Source organism: Canis lupus, chromosome 3 (assembly GCF_003254725.2).
Source record: "Canis lupus dingo isolate Sandy chromosome 3, ASM325472v2, whole genome shotgun sequence".
Classification (NCBI taxonomy): Eukaryota; Metazoa; Chordata; class Mammalia; order Carnivora; family Canidae; genus Canis; species Canis lupus.
In genome coordinates, this window is record NC_064245.1 from 87,577,833 (window position 1) to 87,603,874 (window position 26,042).

A 26,042-nucleotide genomic window follows, 5' to 3' on the forward strand; every position below is an offset into this window, starting at 1 on the left:
GTGAGACTCGATCCCAGGTCTCCAGGATCACACCTTAGGCTGAAGGCGGTGCTAAACCGCTGCACCACTGGGGCTGTCCTCACATGAGATATCTTAAACTTATAACAACTTGAGTTGAGTTTGTCAACTTTACACTTTTCCTTCTCTTCCTCACATTTTAGGTTACTGCCACACTATAGCTCCTGGTACCTTAGGTGCTTTATTTGATACGATGCAGTTGGTAAAGGAAGGAAAATAGTTACATGTGTTTAAATGAGACAACAGGACCACTTGATAATGAGATAACGTTTCAGTGTTGCTATCTGAACTTCAGACCACAGTTTTCTCAAGAACTGTCTTCTTGGTACTTGATGGTCTCTCTGGGCCACAGCCTGCTTCCCGTGATAAATGTTCCCAGTGGTGGGAGAAGCTGCCTGGATGCTGGCTTTGTGGTAGGAATGCTCTCCATTGTTCATCATGATCACAGGTTAGCTACCTGTGGGGGCACCTGGGTGGCTCAGTGGTTGAGCATCTGCCTTTGGTTCAAGGTGTGACCCTGGAGTCCTGGGATTGAGTCCTGCATCGGGCTCCCCGTGGGGAGCCTGCTTCTCCCTCTGCCTGTGTCTCTGCCCCTCTTTCTATGTCTCTCATGAATAAATAAGTGGAATCTTAGAGGACAGGGGTGGGGGAGAAGTCATTCATGGACGTGGGATGGCTTGAGTCACTGGAGTAATTGGAATATCATTCCAGAACGTGGACATTGAAAAATATTTTGTCGTCATATAATGCCAGTTTATTCTCGTGCTGCCCTGTTTTGCTGTGAAGGAGCTTTGCATGCCTCCCAACTAGTGAAGAGCACTGTGGTGCCCAGAGGTGTTTACTACTGTGTGCAGTGGGTGGTCTGTACTTTGGTGGTATGCTGGAAGCAGATGTGGTTTTCATGGGTTACTTTTTAACCTGGGCCCTTTATTTTTAAAACGGAGATGATGTTTATCTCCTCCTTAATTTGAAAGTTTGCGTGTGCTAGTGAGAAAATACAGGTGAACCTGTTCTGCAGAGCCATTGAAAGCTAGGCTATACTTTTATAAAGTTAGGAAGTTTAACATTCTTATCTCGGAAGCTAAGAAGGAGGTAAAAAAAAAAAATCACCAGAGTGCTTTAATTATCTAACTAAAAACTGAGTTTGGAGGAGATTGCTGTCCCTTTCACTGATGACATAAGAGGGTAAAGTTTGAATTACCTTTGGAAACAAATGATGGCAAATTATTAAGTATAAATAGGAGAAACAGAGGAAAAATATTCAGGATTGCATAATTGAAGTATAAATGTAATATTACCTGTGGTGCAGTGACAGACGTTCTATCAGATTCTTTGGAAAGTTAAAGTATAGGCCATAGCTTTCATCATTTATTAGAATAGTAAAAAGAAGTCATGAGGTTTAAGGGCTTCATTTTATGTTAATTACCATGAAATTATTCTAAGGTATCCTAAAATGCATAAGGCTTAGTTGGACAAATAATTAAATTGATTTTTTTTTTGTTTTTTTGCATTATGTCCAAAAAGTTACTCTGCTATGAATAATTCATAAGCACAGTATTGTGAGGCAATTGCTTTTTAACCTGTGATTGAGTCCAGGCAGCACAGGCTCGTGCTCTGTGGTCTTAGGGTGGATGCTGAAAGCTCTCAAACTGCCAGGTCTAAATGGTGTGCTTGGTGGGGTCTTTTAAAACCAGATAAAAGCTGTCTGTCAGGCAATTTAAGTGTCCGTTCCATATTTACAATAGTAATTTCTCTTTTGAAAGCAGTATTTATGCATTTCCAAAGATGGGAACGTATATAAAGATCAGGTTTGGTTATGCGTCCTAGAGCTCTCGCCTTAAATCTGTGAGCGAGGCCTGCGCCCTCTTGCTAGTTGACCAGACTGTTCATTTGGAACATTTTTACATAGAGTTTTCAGAATATAAAGTTCTTCATGTACTTATCCTTTTTTTTTTTTTTTTTTTTAAGATCTTTATTTATTCATGAGAGACACAGAGAGAGAGAGGCAGAGACACAGGCAGAGGGAGAAGCAGGCTCCCTGCAGGGAGCTTGAAGCAGGACTAGATCCCGTGACTCTAGGATCACACCCTGGGCCGAAGGCAGGTGCTCAACAGCTGAGCCACCCAGGAGTCCCCTTCACGTACTTATCTTAAAACATAATCACTTCTGTATTAACAGTTGTGTTTTCTTTTTCATTATCACTAATGTTTTTCTTCTTGATTTTTGTCTGAGTTTTCTATATTGTTAAACTGCTCGGAGAGCCGGCCCTTGGCTTTGTTACCCCTTCTAGAACATTGCGCCTGGAACTGGAGTGTGTGTGTCAGAAGCCCTGGAAGGTCTGCTAAATGGATTGCTGGGCCGTCCTCTGAGACCCTGACTCCGTGCTGCGGGGGGTCTGAGAATTTGCGTGAAGTGATACTGGGGGGCATGTCTTCGCACGGGCTTTGAGAACCACTGCAGTAACTTCATTTTCTTATTCCCTGTCGTGCTTTTTTAAAAAAAGTATTCTTTGGGCCTAACTTCCTAAAAACGCGTCAGAAACGTTTGCATTGGAAAGTTCCAAAAGGGTAGGAGGGGGAATGTTACCCTCTACTCTTTAGCTTTCAGCAGGCTTGGAATGTGAAATTTTTTCCCCAAGAGCTTTAATTAATTAATTAATTTGAATTCAGCTAGCCAGCATACAGTGAGCACATCATTAGTTTCAGATGTACTGTCCAATAATTCATCAGTCACATAGAACACCCAGGGCTCCTCACATCCCCTTTTCTCCTTCATGCCCGTCACCCAGTTACCCCCTCCCCTCCAGTGACCCTCAGCTTGTTTCCCAGAGTTCAAGAGTCTCTCATGGTTTGTCTCCCTCTCTGATTTTTTCCCATTCAGTTTCCCTCCCTTCCCTTACAGTCCCTCTGGACTAGAATTATATTCTGCATATGAGCAAAACCATATGATAATTGCCTTGAAATGGTGTTTGAGCTGTCCACTTCCTTTGTCATCATTCTCGCTAATCTCTTCTCTCCTTTTTCCTTTCTTTTTGTTTTTTGTTTTTCTTTCTCTTTTTCTTCTTTCTTTCTCGTATTCCTTTCCAGTGCAGGAATATTTGATAGCAAATTCTAGATGTCCTATTTCATCCATAATTTTTCTGAAATGCCAGGAACTTTAAAAACAGAACCGTGATATTGTTATAATGTCACCCAAATGGGCTGTGAGTCCTTAATATCATCAGGTATCTAGTCCTTGTTCCTTTTCCCTTGGTTACATTTTTTTTTTATTTTTTTATTTTTAAGGATTTTATTTATCCATTCATGAGAGACACAGAGAAGGCAGAGACACAGGCAGAGGGAGATGCAGGCTCCATGCAAGGAGCCCGACATGGGACTCGATCCCAGGTCTCCAGGATCAGGCCCTGGGCTGAAGACGGCGCTAAACCGCTGAGCCACCCGGGCTGCCCAGTTATGGTTTTTAAAAATATGCACCTTATGTCTTATTACCTTAAGGAATTCACATAATTTTGCAGTTGGTTATATGGGATTTTCCAGACAGATGTCACCAGTGAATAACACTTGGTTTCTCTGTTCCTATTTAAATTGTATCCTCCTTTTTTTTTTTTTTTTTCCTTTTTTCTGGTTATGCATTAGTGAGAACCTCTCCAGAGCAGTGTTGATTAGTGTTGATGATAAGGAGTCTTAATGTAGGCATAGTTAAATGTATCCTTATTAAGTGTGATATTTGTTTGCTTCTCTCAAGTGCCTAGGCACTTGGCAATACCAAGATAAGGGGTTCGCTTTGAAATTAGTTCTCAGCTTGAGGCTTTTCAGACCTGAGAAATAATGTCATGTCTGACCTTAGTCCTGTGTGAAGATCAACTAACTGTGTTTATAGATTGTCAGGGAAGAGAGTTCTCACCTCCTACCTTGTGCCAAGGTCAAGACCACTTTGACGTCTGCTTGCTGGTTCGCCCTGACCCTGGAGGTGTCCCCTTTTTGGTGTCCGCTCCATGCAGTGATCTCCTAGGAGGCCTGCGATGTGGAGCCTGGGCCGAGGCCTGGATGGCAGAGGACGGGCCATGGCCGTCAGAGGTCAACCTCAGGGCTCCTTGGATTCCTGCTGTTGTTCTGCTCTTGGCCTCTGAACAGTCTTTATGTTCTGACTTGTCAGTGGTGCAATTTTTCCTCTCACTTGTTTTGGCTCAGCATTTTCCACGTTTAGCTGGAGAATCATCCCGAGTACCTCGTTCTCCATCCTCCCCAGAAGGGAGATGCACATGTGTCTTTAATCCGAAAAAGCAAAATCTGCTTTGCTCGGGAGAATTGGAGTTCCCTTAAGCTCTCCCATTCCTTGGGAAGGTAAGGCTCAGGGTGCTACCCCCACCCCCCGAATTCTGCTTCTCTTGAGTACTCTTCCTTATGTGTTCAGAGAATTTGTCATAAAAGGAAGAAATGTTCCTTCCCCTCCTTTTCAAGCAGCTTCCCCACTGAGCACAGAGCCCAATGCGGGGCTTGATCTCACAGCTCTGAGATCATGACCTGAGCCAAAACCAGGAGTCGGACACTTAACCGACTGAGCCACCCAGGCGCCCTGAAATGTTCTCCTTTCTGTTGATAATTGTGGTGTTGTCCTCATCACTTTGACTAGAAACACCCAATTTTTCTTGGGTTCTAGAAGCTCTGCACTGATGCATATTTTTACCTCTGTCTCTTTTTTTCTTGTAAGTCTGTATTCCCCACTCACTATTTGTTTTCTTAATTAAAAAGAATAATCCTTTTTTACTTTGCTAAACTACCTTAAATCCTTTTTGTGAGGAAATGGGCAATAAATGTGACATTTATGCCATGCAATATTATTCTCAACCCCTCCACCCCCACCGCTCACCTGTTGCCCTGGATCCCCCATGGTTGTCCTCGTCCTCCTCCTCCTCCTCATTACCTTGTTTGCTCCTAGACTAATAAAATCAGATCTTTAATCTTTTCCATAGGCCCTAGTGATTATCACGGTGAGCCTCTCACTGAATATTGACTGCTTAACTAAGCGAGCTGAGAAGCCCACAGTGGGATCCCGAGGCACTCGGGACACTGGAGCTGGTAGAGATGGACATAAAGATGCTTTTACAACTTGGCTTCACGGTGGGGCAATGCCTTCATTAAAAGTAAGCAGGGCAGCACCATGCTTTGTGATAAGTACAGTCTCACTATTACCTGGGATTTGTAACTAGGAGAAAATCACGAGGACTACCTGAACTCAATGATAATACCAGCTGCTGCTCTTATTATTACCTATTACCACTTGTATCTAGTCAGGTTAGGACAGCATGCCATTCCTGTACAACCCCACAACACCTTGGCTGTCCCCAGACAGCAGCCCAGCTGATGCCCCGTCCCACACATGAGTCTGTAATTCTTACTTTTCTGGTTATTAGATTTACTGGGGGAGGGTACCCTCTGCTGCTTTGTGCTGGAAAATGCAAATTGGATGAGGCCTAGATCCCTTGGCTTTTCTCAAAAATGGCATGAATTGCTTCATGAGTTTATTTTTTTTTTAATATTTTTAAAAATTTATTTATTTGAGAGAGAGCATGAGTAAGGGGAGAAGCAGAGGGAGAAGGAGAAGCAGACTCTCCACTGAGCAGGGAGCCGGATGTGGGACTCGATCCCAGGACCCCGGGATCATGACCTGAGCTGAAGGCATGCTAGCTTTAACTGACCAAGCCACCCAGGCACCCTAGTTTTGTTTTCCTAATTTACTTTGGATTGAAACCTCCTGAGCACTTCTCTTAGGGTTCTTGGTCTCATTTATAAACGAAGAAGCAAATTGAGTTTTGGAGATGCTCAGTAACTGACTTGTGGATATTTAACTTGCAGGTGACACAGTGGAAGCTGTGAGTATTTAACTCTAAGGCATATGAATATTCTTTTTTTTTAAGATTTTATTTATTTATTCATGAGAGACACACACAGAGAGAGAGGGAGAGAGAGAGAGAGGCAGAGAGAGAAGCAGGCTCCATGCAGGGAGCCCGATGTGGGACTTGATCCCGGGTCTCCAGGGTCAGGCCCTGGGCTGAAGGCAGACACTCAACCACTGAGCCGCCCAGGCGTCCCGGCACATGAATATTCTGTCTTTAGGGCTCTACTACTACATTAAAATTAAATACAAGTTTAGTTTATTATCTTGTGTGTTTCATATGCTAACATACCAGAAATTCATGAAATCTACAGATGATATGGATCTCATTTTGATCAGGATTCCAAACATATATATCGAGGACACGAAATATTCCTACAAGAAATGACAGTTAATACTTCCTTTGTTATTCATGTGGCATTTTCATTGCTTTACCCTTTTATCTTTGGTAAAAGTGCATTCGCACATGTTTTTATTTGAGCCTCAACCATTTAGTGTGACAGGTGGAAGAGCAGGTGCATGATTCCTTCTGACCCTTTTGTGGCTGGAGTGGCCTTCAGGAAATGAGGTCAAGGAGAAATACAATGCTTTCTAATGCTCCTTGCAGTTGCCAAACTATCTTTGTGTGTCAGAATCTAGGAATACTCCTTTAATCCAATGTAATTTTTCATTCACTGTTCTCCTTTCTGTGTCCTTTTTTGCCACTGTGACAGATTCAGAGCTGCTTCTGTAACCAAGCTACAGAAATATACAACATTTTACGATTACCTGCTCTAGGGAATATTTTGGCAACAAATCCCTTTCCTAAGTTCTTAGCCATTTGGAATGAAATAATGAGAAAGATGGCTTGTTCACAGCTAAAGCAGTCACTCTTGCTAGCTATATAGCTTCTTAGAGATAACTTTTCTTTACAATTATTTAAAAAAAATGTAAAAGTCCATTGTTAAAGTCCATTACTGGCATTACCTAGTGGGCCATAGCAGTAGCTCTTTGCTCATGTAATAATTACAGTTTTTCAGTAGAAATGATGCATCTGTCGGGTCTCATGGTGGATAAAGTCCATACATTTAAAACTTTAAAGTATGAGACAAGCGGCGTTGTAATGTGCTAATTTGTAAATCCTTATCTATTTATTTCTGTAGTTCTCAGGGGTCCAGATTTTCCCATATATTGTCTTTTGGGTGTTTGGAGCCAATGGGAGTGTCTTTGGTAGCCGTAGAGCATATTTTACCACAGCATGTCTTCTAAACCTGTTTATTTTATTGTAAACATTTGCAATAGCAATTGGTAAGAATAGTGGATACTTAGCCAAGTTCTTCAGCTACTCTGAATTCCTGTTACAAGTTGGCAGGTATTATTCCAATTGCTGTATAAATGGCTGATTGACATATTTGGCAATTGGCATATTGGGAGTCACTGTCCTTTATAACTCCAGAAATAAGGGCTGCTGCTGCTGCTGCTGCTGCTGCTGCTTCTTTTAAATTTTATTCATTTATTTGAGATAGAGCACGAGCATGGGAGAAGGAGTAGAGGGAGAGGGAGAAGCAGACTCTCTGCTGAGCAGGGAGCCTGATGCGGGGCCCCATCCCAGGACCTTGGGACCATGACCTGAGCCGAAGGCAGGTACTTAACTGACTAAGCCACCCGGCACCCCAAAGGACTTCTGTTAGAATGCAACTCACCTTCATACCTGTTTGTTAATAGGAATATGTAGAATATATATGATAAGATGCTAATAGTCCATGAATTGTATAAAGCCAATAGGCTCTGGATTGCATTGAGGTTGATTACAGACCTTTCTAATTCTCAGTTGATCTTGTTAGTGTCTTGGGTTTGGGGGAAATGCCCTTTGAGCCTGTCTGAGTCTATTAAAATAGGGTGTTTGGATTAAATCCCATTACTCTTCATCATGTATCCCTCTGGTAGATTTCTTCACTGCAGTTATCACAATCCAGTCACTTATAAGAAATATGCGTACTTGCTTGTTTTGTATTTTCCTCAAAGATTCTAAGCCCCCAAATAGATCTTGTATATTTCTCTTACTGCTGTATCTCCATTGCTCCGGACAGTGTCTGGCTCACCTTGGTCCTCAATAAATATTTGGTCCGTGAGTAAATGGAACTGTGCAGTTATTGGCTTCTATACCAGGAGTTTGACTGATGAATAGGGTATAGATATAAGTAAGACATTGTGTCATCTCTGCCCTCGAGATGTTTACATTGGAAATAAAATAAGGAAAGAACTGTGATATATTATGTTAGGGGCATTAAGAAGTCAGTAAGCTATTTTTAATTGAATGAGGTAGCAGCACCTCAGAGAATAAAGAAAGGCAATTTTGCTGGATGCTTCAGTCCTATTTATATATGAATAGACTCTATTTAAAAAGGCACCCCTCATTTTAAATTTAATTTATTTTTTTTATTTTTTATTGAGGTTTAATTGACATATAACAGTATATTAGTTTTAGGTGTGCCACATAATGATCCAGTATCTGTGTGTATTATGAAATGGTCACCAAAATAAGTCTAGTTAATATTCATCCCCGTACAGTCACAATTTTTTTTTCTCATCATGAGACAGATCTACTCTCTTAGCAACTTCCAAATATGCAATACAGTATTATTAACTACAGTCACCATGCTGTACAGTACGTCCACATGACTTACTTATAATGGCAAGTTTGTACCTTTGGATTCCCTTCACCTATTGGGCCCACTCCTCACCCCCACCTCTGGGAACCACCCATCTGTTCTCTTGGTGGTTTTTTGTTACTTTTTTCAAGATTCCACAGGTAAGTGAGATCCTACGGTATTTGTGTTCCTCTGACTTACTTCACTTAGCATAATACCTCCAGTTAGGTTCCACCCATGTTGTCATAAATAGCAAGATGTCCTTTTTTATGGCTATGTAATATTCCGGTCTGTGGGTGCGCGTGTGTGTGCAGGTGCATGTGTGCACACATATCATGTCTTTATCCATTGGTCTATTGATAGACACATAGGTTGTTTCCATATCTTGGCCATCATAAATAATGCTGGTATGAACATGAGGTGCGTATCTCTTTTCAAATTAGTGTTTTCATTTCCTTTGGCTACATACTCAGCAGTGGAATTGTTGGATCCTATGTTAGTTCTATTTTTATTCTTTTGAAAAACCTCCATACTGTTTTCCATAAGTAAGTGGTTCCACCAAATTGCATTTCTACCAGTAGTGCACAGGGCTCCCCTCTGTACATCTTCCTGAGCTCTTGTTACCTCTTACCTTCTTGATAGCCATTTTCACAGGTGTGAGGTGACATCTCACTGTGGTTTTGATTAGCATTTCCCTGAAGACTAGCGATATTGGACAGCTTTTCACATACCTGTTGGTCATCTGTACATCTCCCGTAGAAAAATGTCTATTCAGATCCTCTTCCTGACTTTAATCAGATTGGGGTTTTTTTTTTTTTTTTTTTTTTTGGCCATTGACATTTATGAGTTCTTACATATTTTTGGATATAAATGCACCACACCTCTTAACACTTCTTCTAGAGCTATCTTCAAAGAAAGGTCTATCCTGGGATTGAAATGTTTCAAAAAGAGAAAAACGGAGCAATGAAATAATGAGGAGAGCCAACCAGGCATGGTTTCCGTAACCTACTGTTTATTATAGGAACTTAATCTTCACAACATTCAGAAAAGACAGGATCATTTGTATCCCCCTTTTACAAATAACAGAAGGCGCAAGAAGTTAAGTGTTCAGCTCAGCCAGCGCGGTCGGATTTGAAGTCCTGTTCTTTACCCCTTACTCATTTAGTTGCCTCATCCCATTGCGTTCCAGCATTGTGGTCTGGTGCATTTCCACAGGCTTATCTCCTTTGTGAAGCGAATGGGTGGGATGGACTGAACAGTTTCTAGGCCCACCTCAGCCTCATAACTATGCATCTTGGGAAGAGTACTGGATACAGAACAGGGTTGAAAAACTCATCTGGGATCTTCTGGGATGATCAAAAGACATCTGCTAAAATGGCCTTAGCTTTCTCACTCAGGGCTTAACACCTTTGCTACTTGCTTCTTGATCCGAGGACCAGCCAGCTTGTAAATCCTCTGATCTTGCCTCTGGATTGTTTCTGTAGTTCTTTCTGCCATAGATCTCCCTCTCATGAACATTTCTCCTTGATACCAAACCCCCTTGACACCAGTGTGTCTCATTAGCCTGGACTATTCATTGCATTTCTCTGACATGGGACTTACAAGTCAGCGTCGACAATAGTTAATTGACACTTTGCTGGCATTGCTTGACAGATGTTTATATCTGTGGGTGAGGGACTGATTTAATAAACGGAATTCAGTAATGAAACAAAACAAGTGGTGGAAAAGTGAGCACCTCATAGGATCCATTTATTTGTGGTACTGGATCTTAAGGCATTCATCAAGCTGGGAGGAATGGAAGACGTTCATTTGGATAGTGGAGACCGCACGGGCTAAGACCCATCCAGTGGCCCAGCACATGTGGAGGACTCCTGGTAGCTGGACCTACTTAGGGTTTTGGACATGACAGGATACTAAAGAGGTGGCCCTGTTATTTCTTAATAATAATACCGAGTTAACATTTACACAGAAAGAGGTGTTTATAAATGTTTTCCCAGCTAAATAGTGGAGATCTCTTTATTCTGGGAATCATGTGTTATCTTTCCGTTGCCCTTGATTAATTTAATTGCCTTTTTGTACCACCTGCCGTCCTTCACCAATGAGTTGGTGGTGGTTTAAGGACAGTGTTTTGAGCCAGATGCTACCAAATGGTCATAACCAAGTGTGCTATTCCTATCCGAGAACATTTTGATTAAAAAAAAAAAAAAAAAAAAAGGATCCATTGGGTCTTCATGTGAAAGTGTAGACTGCGGGCCAATCTTGGTGTCTCATTGTGATTTTTATTATGTAAAACATCCTGTATTGGTTTTAAAGGTCTTTTCTTTACTCTCCTGCACACTTGCTAGCTAGGTGATGTGATGGTTGACATTGCAAGTAACATCATGTTGGCTGATGAGCGTGTCCTGTGGCTGGCACAGAGGGAAGAAAAGGCCTGCAGTAGAATTGTTCAGTGTCTACAACGCATCGCTACATACCGATTAGCAAATGGAGCTCATGTTTATTCAACAGTAAGTGAAACATTGTCCTAGAATTCTAAGAAAAACATTCATTGGAAGCAACTGGAACTTAAGAAAGATAGAGTCATCCCCCCCGCCCCTCCCCCACATGACAGGGTGGGTATTTTCCATTATTGCTGATCATTACAGAATTTCCTGTTGTCTAACAGTTTAAGAGCTCATTTTGTTTTTGAGTGATCCGTCTTTGCAGTAACTGGAAAATACTTTCTTAATTTGCCATTTGAATGGTTATCACCACTTAAACTAAAACCAAATAAGCACCTGGTAGGTTTGCTGTACTGTCACATACCCAGCATCCAGCCCGGCTAATGCTGTGCTCTGGGCTCTGAAGGATGTTTGGAGAGTGATTGCTTGCTGGGAGGCCCTCCAGCCCTTATGAACGATTGGCATTTCTAGGCAGTCTCGCTCTTGGCATGAGGAGTTTTTAGATTTAATAACCACTTGGTTAAATAGTATTAAATTTTATTTGTGCTAAATTGAGCTGTTGTACTGCTGACTTTTTCTAAACATGTGGTAAATATGATAAATAATGTGTCATTCCCTTATTACACTCCGATCTGGTCCATGGTTCTCATTACCTAATTATTTTAGTGGGTTCATAGAACATTCTACATTTCCTCCTATGATTTTAGACAATTAAAGATTACTGGTTTTCCAAAGATCAGTGGGATCTCTTTGATGATACTGTGTTTCATGGTGCCTTTTGCTCAATTACATTTAGGATTACCTCTTTGAATAATAAACGTAATGGAGGGCTCCCATGGCTGCTATCCTCACAGCGTAGTTCAGGGTAATTTCTCTCTCAGATACATGACCTTACTTGAAACCAGCTTGCCATTTTGGTGGCCACCTTTGGTCCTCCCTGGTCATTTAGATCCATTTTAAACCCCATGCTTCAGCCTTACTACTCAGCTCAGCTTCTCCCTTTCTCTGCACCTTACTGGTTCTTGAGAGAACTCAAGGATATACATATGAAAGGTGCATTGGAGGTGTCTGCGCTCCACTTCAAAGTGTAAAGAAGGTTCCGGGAAATTATGCATCTACTTATAATATGATAACAGCTTCCAGGGCACCTCAAAACTGCAGTTTTCTTTCTTTTAAATGAGGTTTCACATGTTTGTTGTAATCATACATATCTTTGATCAGTAAAAGAATGGAATATCACTGGTTAACAAATATAATTGAATTTAGTAAGATTTTTCACAGCGTGTCATCTGTGTGACAAAAGCTGACGCCAAGATTTGTTAGTCTTGGATATTTGGGAAACCACCAATCTTTTGTACCATGCGTATGGTGTTTGGCAGAGTCTACCTGGCGTTTTATATTGTTTTAATTTGTATCTTATCTTCCTAATAGATTTCACACATCTCTCACAGATGTTTTATGTTTAAAAAAAAATCGAAAAAGAGGACGTTGTCCATATATGGTACTTAGAATGGTGCTTGCCTACACAGTAGGGATCACTTCATCATCCTTAAAGACAGACTGGAGATGCTGTCTACCCGCAAAGAGTTAACTCAATGCCCCCGTAATAGAAAAGAATGAATATGGCATGAAGCGTTGGAATGAGGAGACTTTTACTATATTTTTTATTATTTATTAATTTTACTTTTTAAATCTTTATTTAAGTAATCTCCACACTCAATGTGGGGCTCGAACTCATGATCCCAAGATCAACATTCGTGTGCTCTGCCGACAGAGCCAGCCAGGCGCCCCAGAATGAGGCAACTGTTAAAACTGTATTTCCGAAACCCTCATACTCCTCTTATATTATCATTAAGAGAGTCCACTGATTTCTCTAGCTGATTTTTTTTTATATATAAGACACTTTGATTTTTAGCGTATAGTTTCCAACAAAGTGCTCTTTAAATGATTTTTTAATTGATTTCTCATCTATCTCTAATCCTCCGTATTTTAGGACTTATTTCCTCAATTGGAATCTCTCTAGTTTTGGGTACCCTTTTGTTTCCAGCATCCTTTTTTGTCTGCCAGTTACCTGCCCAGCATCTTTGTTAAGTAAGAACCTGAGCTTTTGCCTGTAGCTTACGTACAGTGTTTTGTGTTTGAAAACTGTTTCAAAGTGCTTTTTCTCTTCATGCTGTCAATCTTTCATAACTCCTGTTTGACTTTTGAAGTATTCACCCAATATTGCTCTGGAAGCTTACGTCATCAAGGCCGCGGGCTTCACTGGGATGACGTGTACCGTGTTTCAGAAGGTAGCCGCCTCGGACCGCACAGGCCTCTCCGAGTACGGGAGGCGGGATCCGGATGGAAACCTGGATAAACAGTTGAGCTTTAAGTGCAATGTTTCAAATACGTTTTCAAGTCTGGCTCTGAAGGTATGTTATATTCCGTAAGCATTTAAGACTCTTTCTTGTTAGTACTATTAGATTAGAATACTCAAAATGGTTTGCTTTGCAAAATAACCTTATTAGAAGCTATTTGGGGGTGCGACAGGGTGGGGTGGGTGTTGGTATTGTTTTGGCTGTTGTTTTCAAAGAACTTCAGACCAGGAAGGGACATGTCATTATTTTCATGGACCTAGACCCTCTTGCCCTTTGCACCCCATTCTCCACACAAAAATATCAAAATTGTATTTTATGGCTACAAGTGGTAAAAAGATGAATATATTAATACATATTAGAACATTTTCTTTGACCTTAAAGTTCATTTTTATGCTCCTGATTTTAAAGACATGAAAACATTTCCGTAGACCTCCTCCAAGTACTGCGTGCCCTTGGCTCTGTGCCCAGTGGACCTAGTGGAAAAGCCAGCCTTGAGATTGGGCATTTCATCAGGCAAGCTGTAGATCAAGATTTTTGGCCAAGAAGCACAAACACGTGATCTGTCTTCCAAAAAATGTGCGTTTTATTGCAGCCCAGCAAAATGAAAAGCATTTTTATTGAGTTTTAAAATTTGGGATATAGATGTGTTTCATTAAACTACCCAGAAGCCCGTAGTGGAGGTACAATGCCGACACCCTAATGGAACCACATTTTCTCATTTAGCTTTGTGTGGCCATGTGTAACTGTGTTCTCTATAGATTTTAATTACACAGTTACTTTCTTTGTTTCTGCCTTATCCCTGAATTATATCACAAACAGTATTGCAGTCACTTTAAAGGCTGCGTGGTAATTGATCAAATAGGTGTTAGGTGTCCTGGTACTTTGTGGGCACTCAGGACATTGAATAAATGAGTGAATGAATGAATGAATGAGAACATTCAGTAAATATTGAACGAAAGAAAGAAAGAAAAAAGAAAAGTAACGTATTTTGTTGTATCTTGCCATCAGTGACCTCCGTAAGGAGAGCGGGTTTGCCAAATTTAGAAGTAGCCCACCTACCCCACTGCCCAAGACAGTCTCAGCTAGGTCAGAATGTCTAATGATACTATATTTACTTGATATAATACACTCAGAGGAAAATTGACAAGATTTATTTGTTCCTCTTTGCTCTGTGAGGGTACTTAGCGCACCCAGCCGTGCCACTGCAGACCTGCTTTTTTCCTTATTGTGTTGCTCATCGGCAAAAACATACCACAGAAGGCAAAGAAACAGCATGGCACACGAGCCCAAGAGAGAAAGGCATGTGTCTTTGAGGAGCTCTTAAAATTGATGAACCCTTCTATCTTAGATGATCATAGTTGGTAGAAAGGGATTACAAATGATGAAACCCTACATTTCATCAATTTCACAAGCCACCCCTCTGGGTGAGGAGAGTTTCTACCTGCCAGAGTCGAAAGCTTTAAATGAACACACTCAGATTTGTCAATTTCATACTCTTCTATCCTTATAAGATCATCTGTGGCCAGAAACCAAGGACACATTACACTATTATTCATGCTTCATTGAGGGACATGATTAAACCGAGTGAAAAAGGAATACATTCTTCGTGACGTAAAATTAGTTAAAAATTATAACATCAACAGAGCAAAATGCTTTGGCACTTTAATATAAAACTTACTTTACATTTTTAACTTTATGCAGGGGCAATTTTTACTCATTCTGCATGTCTTCTTTTTTTTTTAATGCCTTGAATATACTAACTAGATAACACAAACGCCTCCCAAATGATAATATTACCCTCGAATGAGAGAATATGCTAACATATGAAGTTAAATCTATAAAAAGGCAATTCTCTGTTAGCAAGAGGAGCCTTAACTGAATTGCTTCTGACATATTTCTTCGATCTCTGTCCTTCTGTCTTTGCTACCATCACCACCTGGGTTGGCCGTCTCTGTTACCCAAACCAGTGTGACTTCCTGTTTAGGCTGTGGGTCTCCAGACTCATCCTTAAAAATTCATCCTTCTCAGGACGCCTGCATGGCCCAGTGGTTAAGCCTCTGCTGTTGGCTCAGGTTGTGATCCTGGGGTCCCAGGATCGAGTCCCACATCGGGCTCCCCACAAGGAGCCTGCTTCTCCCTCTGCCTGTGTCTCTGCCTCTGTCTCTTTCATGGTTAAATAAATAAAATCTTTAAAAAAAATCCATCCTTCTCATATAGATTGGTCTACCTAGGCCTGGTGTTCAACCAATGCAATCATGACAGTCAGTAAAATAATGAAATACTTCCGTACCCTGTAGCAATTTTTTTTTAACTTGCCCTTTTTTTTAAATTTATTTTTATTGCTGTTCAATTTGCCAACATATAGAATAACACCCAGTGCTCATGCCATCAAGTGCCCTCCTCAGTGCTCATCACCAGTCGCCCCCACCCCCCACCCACCTCCCTTTCTACCACCCCTTGTTCGTTTCCCAGAGTTAGGAGTCTCTCATGTTCTGTCTCCCTTCCTGATATTTCCCACTCATTTTTTCTCCTTTCCCCTTTGTTCTTTTTCACTATTTTTTATATTCCCCAAATGAATGAGACCATATAATGTTTGTCCTTCTCTGACTGACTTATTTCACTCAGCATCATACCCTCCAGGTCCATCCACGTCGAAGCAAATGGTGGGTATTTGTCGTTTCTAATGGCTGAGGAATATCCCATTGTATACACAGACCACAGCTTCTTTATCCATCATCTTTCGATGGACACCGAGGCTCCTTCCACAGTTTGGCTATTGTGGACATTGCTGCTAGAAACATCGGGGTGTGGGTGTCCCGGCATTTCATTAGCCACCGTGCCAATTCCCCGAGTGCCTCCTCTGCCCTGCTGGCCCTTTGGGGGAGCACCACCCAGTCTATCCACCTTTTAGCAACTGAAGGGCCTCCTGGAGCCCTCCTGTTTGCTAAAGCTATGCAGGTTGTCCCTGTGCAGCTCATTCTGGGTGGTTAATATTGTTAGTATTATCCCTGGATCTGCCCCACATGGAAATTGACCTTGCACATGCACTGAAAAATACCCTGTGTCTCTCTGGAGGCTGGCCATCCGGTAGTGTCATCCTTTGGCATTTATCCCCCCTCCTGCCACACATCTCTTCCTACCTCCTCTCTCTTCAGTCCAGTAACAAGCCTCCCTTGGTTCCTCTTCCAGCCACTGGCCATTCTTAGGCCCAGTCTCATGCTAGTTCTTCTAGAATTCCTGGCTTTCCTCCTCTTCCCCTTTCCGACAGCTTGGTTGCGTGCAGAAATGCCACCTTCAAGAAATCTTAACCTAATACCATCCTGTCGGTCCTCCCCTACCCTCATCTTCTTTATTTCTCCTCCGTACTTTGTCTGCCCCTCTCTTTGTCATTGCCTGTGACACACGGGAGCCAAATGGGTTTCGTGGCTCCGACATCGGCCCGAGGATTGCTGGAGGCTGAGCTGGTGTTGGAGTCCGTGAGTTCCTGTGCCTGTCGGCCAGGTGGGGATTGAATTAGCTGTCATCCGACTCCTGCAGCACCAAATCTGTTCTGTTTTCTTAACCAAATGCTTCCCTCCCCCGTCGGTACCATAACAGATCACGTTAGCATCACCAAACAGTAGCTGCTTCTGATAAATGACCAAGAGCTTTTAGAAATTGCTAAAAGCTTGAAATTCAGCTGTAATATAGCCCTGAAAGAACTAATTCTTTAAAGTTTTCTTGATTGGAAACTAGAAATCCGTTTTTCTGTATGCATCCCGTATTTCCCTGGTCCTGGACACCGAGGGCTCTCGCCCACCTGAAGTGCTTTACCTCTCCAGACCTGTCGTGTAGGTCCTCATGCCCCCTCCCCCCCTCCCTTTTGCCCCTTCTCCTGTCCTCAGCCGCACCCCTGCCTGGGGAAAGCCTCGCTGCTCTGTTTCTAAGACTCCATTCAATAGTACCTCCCTTCTTTCCCGAGAATTCATCCCAGCCTGCTAGTTCCATAGTGCTTTGTTCGTTCTCCAGAATAATTAGAAGCGGATAGTATAGCAAGCTGAGTTATAGAGAGAAGCCATGGGATATGGTGACAGTGTGGGCTCTGCAGCCAGACAGTCTGGATTCACATTCTTCTCCTCCACTTAACTCCTGTGCAAACTTGGGCGAGTTCCTCAAGCTCTCCGAATGTCAGTTCCTAACTTGATACCTAAGCATGAAATAGTACCTACCTCAGAGGGTTATTGGGAGCATGCAATGAGGCAGATGTGTAGATGTTTATATAATAGTGCCCAGCACAGAATAAGCACTTAATAATGTGCTTGTTATTGTTTTATTGTTGTTCTCTCTCCCTCATTAGATTATGAATATTCGAGGCAGGGACCATGGCTTACTCATTGTGTATCTCCAGAGTGCCTAGCACAGAGCAATGACACATCCAATAGATACTCTTGGATAAAATTTAACAGCCGAAGCTTAATTAGCAAGGAAAGTTAGTTAAAAACTTGATTCTGAAGGCAAAGATAATCCCTGTTCATCTTTTAGCAGTGAGATAACCAAAAAGTGGTATGCATCTAATAACTAATTATACATCGGAAAATGAGGACATATCATATCCATCTGTTTAATATCAAGTGTGTAGAATGTTAAGACAACATGAGTAAATTAGTATTTAAAAAAAATTATTTTAGTATTTTATTGTTTTAAGGCAGGTGCCTTTTTTACTCATTCCACTTTTAGTGTTAGGATTTCATAGAAGTGAACAAAATTAGGATTTCAGGAAATTTTATTTTATTTTAATTAATTAATTAATTTTAAAAATTGTATGTATTTATTCATGAGAGACACAGAGGGAGAAGCAGGCTCCCTGCAGGGAGCCCAATGTGGGCCTCGATCCCGGGGCACTGGGCTCACGCCCTGAGCTGAAGACAGACGCTCAATCACTGAGCCATCTAGGCATCCCGGATTTCAGGAAATTTTAATTTATTAATTACACAATGACAGAAGTTCAGATTGTTTCATTAGGAAAGGCATTAAAATCTAGTGGAAGTATTTGAATTAATAACCCTTATGGAATGTATTTTCTTCCTGGCTTAACGTCATTATAAGTAGGGAAATACTCATGAATTTTGCAAATAAAATAATAAGTGTTCTTTGATAACTATTCATGTGTTCATGCTTTGTCAATTTTTAGTCTTGAAATTAATACTTAAAGTGAACTGTGTAAGTCAAAGTACATTGAGGTTCTAGATGATTGTTGGTAAGTCTGTTGGTTTAAGGCATTTTCTGCGTCCCCAGCCTCCAGATAACCACCTGCCACACCAAGGCAGTAATAGTAATAAAAATACCACCCGCAGTTACATAGTCTCTCGTGCTCGTCATGGTCATGATCCCATGGGGGCCTCACAGCCATTTGTTAGAAAGATCATTTGCTGCCTGTGGCAGGTGAGACCCAGGGAGCGTAAACACAATTGTGCCGTGTTAAGGGGCCATGGAGCAGTAAGGCTGGGACCTGTATCCTGGTTTCTTATTTCAGATCTTATATTCCTTTCCCCAGGGGTGGCATGTGACCTGCCATAATTAACATTAGACTACCCCCACTTATTTCCCAAAGGGTTTTAAGAACGCTTTCTCTGATTTATTAGCTGTAATTGCCATGTCTGTTTCCATTGCTGTGATCCCTGCATTTTAAAATGAATAGATGGAAAAAAAAATGAATCGATGGTTAGATGAAATGACAGACGGGTTCCTTGTCAGGTGGCAAAAGGTAAAATCGTGACAGATGTAACAAATGGGTGTTCCCCTGTGATGTTGTTCATTAGATTTACAACTTTTCCGCAATAAATGGTCACTTCTTTTAAAGAAATATACAAATATTGTAGTCTTACTATGAAAATCCAAACATTATTCATTATTGATACAGTTTTCCCAGCACTTTCAGCCACCTTCTGTCCATCTCAGAGCCCTTCTAATTATTATTGAGCAATATTCCATATTGGACTTTAAAGGATATTTTAGAAGCCAAACTATGTAGCTTTTGTCTCTATCTGATCTGTTCGTACTCCTCTGAGTTTCTGTAATTTGTTGTCGTGTGGATGGTTTTACAAGTTTAAACTTCGGTCGAAAACATTTTCTGACTTCTGAAAATTATAGATGTCATTTCCTTTTTTAGCTCTTTTAGAAAATGTCAGTATGTCTTTTTAAAATTAATTTTAAAATTAATTTGATAATCTGTAAGTCATGTTTTCCTAGACAGTTGTACATTGATTTTGAGTCATTTTTGTGTTCACAGTAAAGTTATTTTATTGAATTTTATAGTTCTTAGGTTTTAATAAATGTCCAGTATGTAGTGTTTTATTGGGATTTTGACCTGTTACTTAGTCAGTCTTTTATTTTTTTTCCTTTTTTGCATACCTCATTATATATACTTAAAATAAATTTATATACAGAATAGAAATTGATTAGATTAATAAATGAATTTATAAAAAAAAACACTTTGTGTCGCCCTCAGGTCATTAAATGTTTAAGTGAGAGTAGTAGAAACCTTTTTGTGCATTTGTCTTAGGCAGACTATTTCTACCAAATATCTTCTTAGCATCTTCAATTTAAAAGAAGTATTCAGACTTCCAGTATTCAAACTCTCAGAATACTTTATTCAACAGAACACTGGTGTGTGTCCAATGTGTTCCAGCATTGTTCTAAGCACAGCAGTTAAAAACTCATTTTAAAGTTAATCACTTGCTTAAATAGAACCTTTTTAAAAATATCATCATGCCACACAGACTTCCATTAGTTTTACAAACAGTGGGTCACTTTTATCGAATACAAGTGCCAGGAACTATTATTAACATAATGGGTCCAGAAAAATAAGTGAGATCCTCTGCATTAGAAAATCCTGCTCCTCTAGTGAAAGAGGCAGACGTTGAGTTACCTTGTGGTGTTGCACATGTTAGTTGTGATAGAGATGCCTGCAGCGTGCCCGTGAGGCCGGAAGAGGGAGCTGCCTGCTAGAAAAGCAGCGCCCAGAGGAGTCCTGTAATCGGTCATCCCAAGACGCCCCATTTTAAGGATGTCTTTCTCCTCGCTGTCAACCACTCTTATTCTGATCCCTCTTTGACGTTGCCTGCAGAATTCTCTCTCTCTCTCTCTCTTTCTTTCTTTCTTCCTTCCTTCCCTTCCTTTCCTTTCTTTCCTTTCTTTCCTGATTTTATTTATTCATGAGAGATACAGAGAGAGAGGGAGAGAGAGAGGCAGAGACACAGTCAGAGGGAGAAGCAGTCTCCCTGCAGGGAGCCCGATGTGGGACTCGATCCCAGGTCTCCAGGATCACGCCTTGGGCCAAAGGCAGGCGCTAAACTGCTGAGCCACCCAGGGATCCCCGCCTGCAGAATTTTCTTGCTAGAAATCGGATCTGCCCAGTTCAGGAGTTTGCCAGACAAAAGAATAGGAGAGCATTTCAGCGAGGGATCCTGGTGGGAGCAGCACCCACAATGGCATCAGAAACGTAGGAAATCTCAAGGATGGATCAAGTCAGGGTGGCTGGGCTACCGGTGGTGGTAGAGGGAATGTTCGAAGAGGAGTTTGAGGCGTAGATTTTAGCCAAATCACAGGATGTACTTAGGTTTGGGGGGCAGGGTTCTCTAAACATTGGAGAACTGGAGTGTTCTTTAAAACAACAAGATCAAATTTGTTTCTTGGAAGGAAATTCTGTTGGGAACGTGGACATAGGATTGGAGAGACATTGACATCAAGAGAGAAACTTTGGGATGAATTCTTGAAACAGTTTTTTTTTTTTTTTTCTTAAGATGGCTAATTATTTGCCTCCTGAGTACATAGATTTATTTTTTATTGAATGCTGAATAATTTATAATTTAACAATCCCTGATAAAATATGTAAAACACTCCTTGATCAGCCCCAAATCCAGCTGTTCTATTTGTTACCATGTTTTTCTAACCTGATTTCTAACATATTTCTTAGTCTCAGGGGTACTTGGGCTGAGATCAGAGTTTGCTTGAATCTAAGTTTCTATTAAGTCTGTGTTCCTTTTGTTTGTATGGAGTCTGCATTTCTTTTTGTTTCTGTTAAGTCTGAATTTCTTTTTGTTGACAGTCTGAATCCATCATAAATCACCTTAGAGTTCCATAAGTCCAAATTAATTAAACTCACATTTGTGGTAGGCCGCGTTGGTGCTTCTGTCTATAATTGATTGTTGTAAAATTGATAGAGTGATCGCCCAGACCCCTGATCTGTTTAATGCTATCGACTTCAGCAGTAGGTGTGTTACCATGGGAAAATTCACTTTCGAGTGTGAAGTAATTCCTTGTTTACTGCTTTAACTCTTGGAAATACAGTTTGCATTTCTCTGTAGTCTCTGCTGCTTTTCTTCTGTGCTTCTGTGTGGTGTCCAGATATCTCCTTTAACTGATAAATCGTGCTCACTGTTAAGTATCGTGCACATCACATTCAGCAGCCTGGCCAGCGGCATACAATCAGGGACAGCTCGTAGCCGTCTGAACTGTCCTTTCTGGTTTCTGCATGCTCACGTGCCAACTTTCTTTGTGTTTTTCATGTGTGTTCAGAATACGATCGTCGAGGCTTCTATTCAGCTTCCTCCCTCCCTTTTCTCGCCAAAGCAAAAAAGGGAAGTCAGATCACCTGATGACTCTCTCTACAAGCTCCAACTCATCGCATTCCGCAACGGAAAACTCTTCCCAGCCACTGGGAATTCCACAAACTTGGCTGATGATGGAAAGCGGCGTACGGTGGTTACCCCAGTGATTCTCACCAAAATAGGTGTGTTCGGTGGCATATGTTCTTCCTGTAGTGACCGGACAGTGGAACTCTATGATAAGCTGTACCAAAAAGTGCTTATTTTTGTTCCTTCTCCTTTTAATGAGTCCCTAGTAAAAAAAAAAAAAAAAAAAAGAACTGCAGAGTGCCCATTGGTGTATAAGTCGACATTTAATTGTTTCTGAGGTTTGTTTCAGAAATCTTTCCATCTCCCATCTTCTCCAGATGGCGTGAATGTGGATACCCACCACATCCCTGTTAATGTGACACTGCGTCGAATCGCACACGGAGCAGACGCTGTGGCCGCCCAGTGGGATTTCGATCTGCTGAACGGACAAGGAGGCTGGAAGTCAGATGGGTGCAATATACTTTACTCGGATGAAAATATCACTACCATTCAGTGCTACTCCCTTAGTAACTATGCAGTTTTAATGGTACGGCAGTTGTTAATTTCATACATGAACACTAAATTTCTTAATTGTTTCCCCTATGCATTTAGTTAATCTTGAAGATTTTTTTTTTAAACTTTCAATATAAGTTGTTGACTTTAGTTAAGAGGTGATATTTGGTGTAATTCTGAATTTAAAGGGAATTTAAGTTACTACCAAGTACAATGTATGGGATTGAACTTGGTTATAAGGATTTTCAGTCACCTTTATAAGGGGATCAGTTCAACTAAACTTTGAGCTTATAAAAAAAAAAAAAAAAAAAAAAAAACTTTGAGCTTATGAAAATTTGGAGACATTTGGGGTTTTATATCGTCCAACTCTTAGTCAGGAATGAGTGACTCATTTGCCCAAATACACGGTGCACAGTGAGATTTTTCTTCTTTGCCAGCTAGCACTTTTCCCCACGATACATCCTAAGTTTTAGACTCATGAATTTAGAGTAGTGGTGGCAAGTTCAATTTAGTCACGGTAAATGACAGTATTGACATGGGTCATGTCTTTCTGCCTTTAACTCTAATCAAGCTAATGTTATTTTCTGTTATTCACCACTGTTCATACCTGTTAGTCTTTGGTAGCCAATTTCTTTAGTCTTGGGGAAACTAAAATGTGTAGATAGATGTACATAAACGTGTGTGTGAACATACAGAGACCGTTCTTTTATTAACGAGTTACTTAAGTGAACCTGGTTCCCAAGCTGGTAAGTGTGAAATGAGCCATAATACTTTATATTTTATGCTACAGTATATACATGGAGTATGTGGGCAATGAATTTGGAGAACAGTGAAAGGAATTACTTATGAATCTGAAAGACATTTTAGAGAAATGGCACAAGGCTAGCGTGGGAGCGAGGATGCTTATGTTTCTGTTCCTGCCTCCAGCTCTGAATCTGTTATCTAGACAGTATTTTATCAAAGCACTAAATAATCTTGAAACAGGATATATCTTAGCTTTCGTAAATTCTCCTTTAAAAAAAAAAAAAAAGCGCAGGGCACCTGGGTGGTTCAGTCAGTTCAGCGTCTGACTCCTGATTTTGGCTCAGGTCATGATCTCAGGGTCCTGGGATCAAGCCCTGCCTCTGACTCTGCACTTAGCAGGGAGTCTGCTTGATAGTCTCTCCCCCCCGCTTCCTCCTCCCCTCCCCTGCTTGTGCTCGCTCGAGCACACATGCACTCTCTCTTAAATAAATTAAAAAAAAAAAAAAAAAAAAAAAGCTCATTTACCACTAGAAATGATTTTGAAGGCAGCTTGAAGTGGAATAGAATAGACTTTCCTGAACTCCTTTTTTGGTTTTCTCTTCGCACCTCAACTAAGTACATGCCTTACCCAGCATCTGGTGAGACAGACAGACGAGGAAATATATTGTTTATATATTGTTTAGCAGGGCGTGAGGATTGTCTTCAGTGACCCCCATTAATACCTCGGTTATTTAGCTCAGCTGACAGTGGGTGGAGTCTACACTAGTCAGACTCAGCATATTTGTTTAAGTCATTTATCCTTTTCTCGTGTATAGTTCCTGTTGATCGGTGTAGGCTTCTCACAAATAGAAGAAGTGCGACACCTGTAAGTCTGAGTCTGGTTTCTCTAAGTTCACATTTTATTATTTCATAGTAACCGTTCACATTTAAGCACGGGGCATTAATTAAAATACTAAACACTTTTAAACTATTTTCTTTCACTTTAAAAGTGTTTTATCGTTCCGGTTTTGATTATAAAATAACCCGAAACTAGGGAGTACTGGAGGAGAAATAATAGAGCTACAACATTATCTGAACTTTATATAATAACTAGAAAAAGTTAGGCAAAATAAATGAAACAAAACACACAAAAGGCATTTTATAAGCCTCCTTGTTAATGACATGATACTGCACATGTGAAACTTTTATTTTTATTTAATACTAGTTAAAAGTGTCTAGTTTTGAACTTCCTTGCTGTTCTTCTAAACTATTTAAATTGGTATAATCCTTTTTCTAGAAGGAATAAGCTTTTTTATCTTTCATGCTTTTAATCTTTTAAAAAATGTAATACACAATTCTTTAAAGCTAAAATACGGTACTGAGATATTTTTCTATTTTCAAAGAATAGCTTTTCTTTCGCTCTTTTAAAATATAACTGTGCCACCTAGAGGCAGCAAAGTGAAACATATCTGAAATTGTTAAATATTACAGTAAAGTTATTACATGGGATTTTTAGAGTAGCTAATTAAACACAAAGGCAGAGCTAATGAAATTATACCTACTCTTGAATAAACTTATGTCTGAGATAAAAAGGTATCTTCTAAATATTGGAAATCCTCTTTTTTCATTCCTGACACCATTTTGAATAATAGATAAAAGCTTATTTTTCTTGAAAGCTGTCTTAATACGTGGCTTTATGTAGCCAGTCTAAATTCCTATTTTGGAGGATAAAAAACTTTTTCCTGATCAGGTTTTAAAGGATTTTTGTATTAAAAAAACAAGACCAAAAGACTGTATCTGTTTGCAAATCCGGAATAGATACCGTAGTTTGGTTCAGTAGAGGTCCTGCTGTCACCAGTTATGCATAACCCGGGTCACAAGGGGAGTCAGAGGAGAAAAAAAAAAAAAAAACATAAACAGAAATCAGGTTTGTTTGAAATACATAGTCAGAAATAGTAGGAACTGCGGCAGGAAGATTCCTAGAAGTTGGCGTCAGTAGGAGACAGAACAAAAAGTCGTAGGGAGATAAGGAGTAGGGTCAGGCCGTGTGTAGTACTTGATCCTTTAATTGGTGACAGTAGTGAAGATAAAAAAGGCCTCTGTACCTTGCTTCTGTTTTGTTACTGTGTTCACACAGAAATATGGCAAACTGGAGAGCTCCGTTTGTTTCTACATCCCCCCAGTGTGGCTCTGAAATTTTGTCCATATAAAACCTGCTGAATGAAAGCCAACCTCAGCTTCATCTATGCTGTAGTTAAACACGAACGCTAGAGCAACATTTTTTATGTATAATTCTTAAATAGGTACTGCATTCACATGGATCAAACCTTTTAATTATTTCTTTTTTAAAAGATTTTATTTATCCATTTATTTATTTTTCTATTTATTTAAGGGAGAACAGGGGCAGGGGGCAGGGGGCAGGGGCAGAGGGAGAGGGAGAAGCAGGCTCCCCGCTGTGAGAGGCAGGGAGCCCGACGTGGGGCTCCATCCCGGGACCCCAGGATCACGACCTGAGCCGAAGGGAGACACTTCACTGACTGAGCCACCAGGCGCCCGAACATTTCAGTTATTTCTACATATTAATAACGTGTAGTGAAAACTTGGCCTCCAGCCTTCCTTCCCATCAAGGTCATTCTGTACAAAGTAGGTAACCTACCACTAATGTTTCTTGTCTGTTGAAGAAGGTATTTTCATGTCTATTCAAACAATATAAAGTCCTCTGTTTAGTTCCATTTTTACATGAAGGCTGCGTGCTGCAAACATTTTTTCAGACTATGCTTTTTTTTCCGCCCCCGTCCACGAGACAGT

The 26,042-nt window shown here is 40.6% G+C and overlaps 1 protein-coding gene across 1 annotated transcript in view; it reads left to right on the forward strand.

The window, feature by feature from the left end:
- Window positions 1-26,042, forward strand: part of ADGRA3 (adhesion G protein-coupled receptor A3) — a 121,138-nt gene that overhangs the window by 73,357 nt on the left and 21,739 nt on the right. Inside the window, exons 11-14 of the mRNA XM_025437227.3 lie at window positions 10,889-11,050; window positions 13,195-13,398; window positions 21,901-22,114; window positions 22,337-22,545. Of these exons, the coding sequence (XP_025293012.1) occupies window positions 10,889-11,050; window positions 13,195-13,398; window positions 21,901-22,114; window positions 22,337-22,545 (789 nt within the window). The remainder of the gene's footprint in view (window positions 1-10,888; window positions 11,051-13,194; window positions 13,399-21,900; window positions 22,115-22,336; window positions 22,546-26,042) is intronic.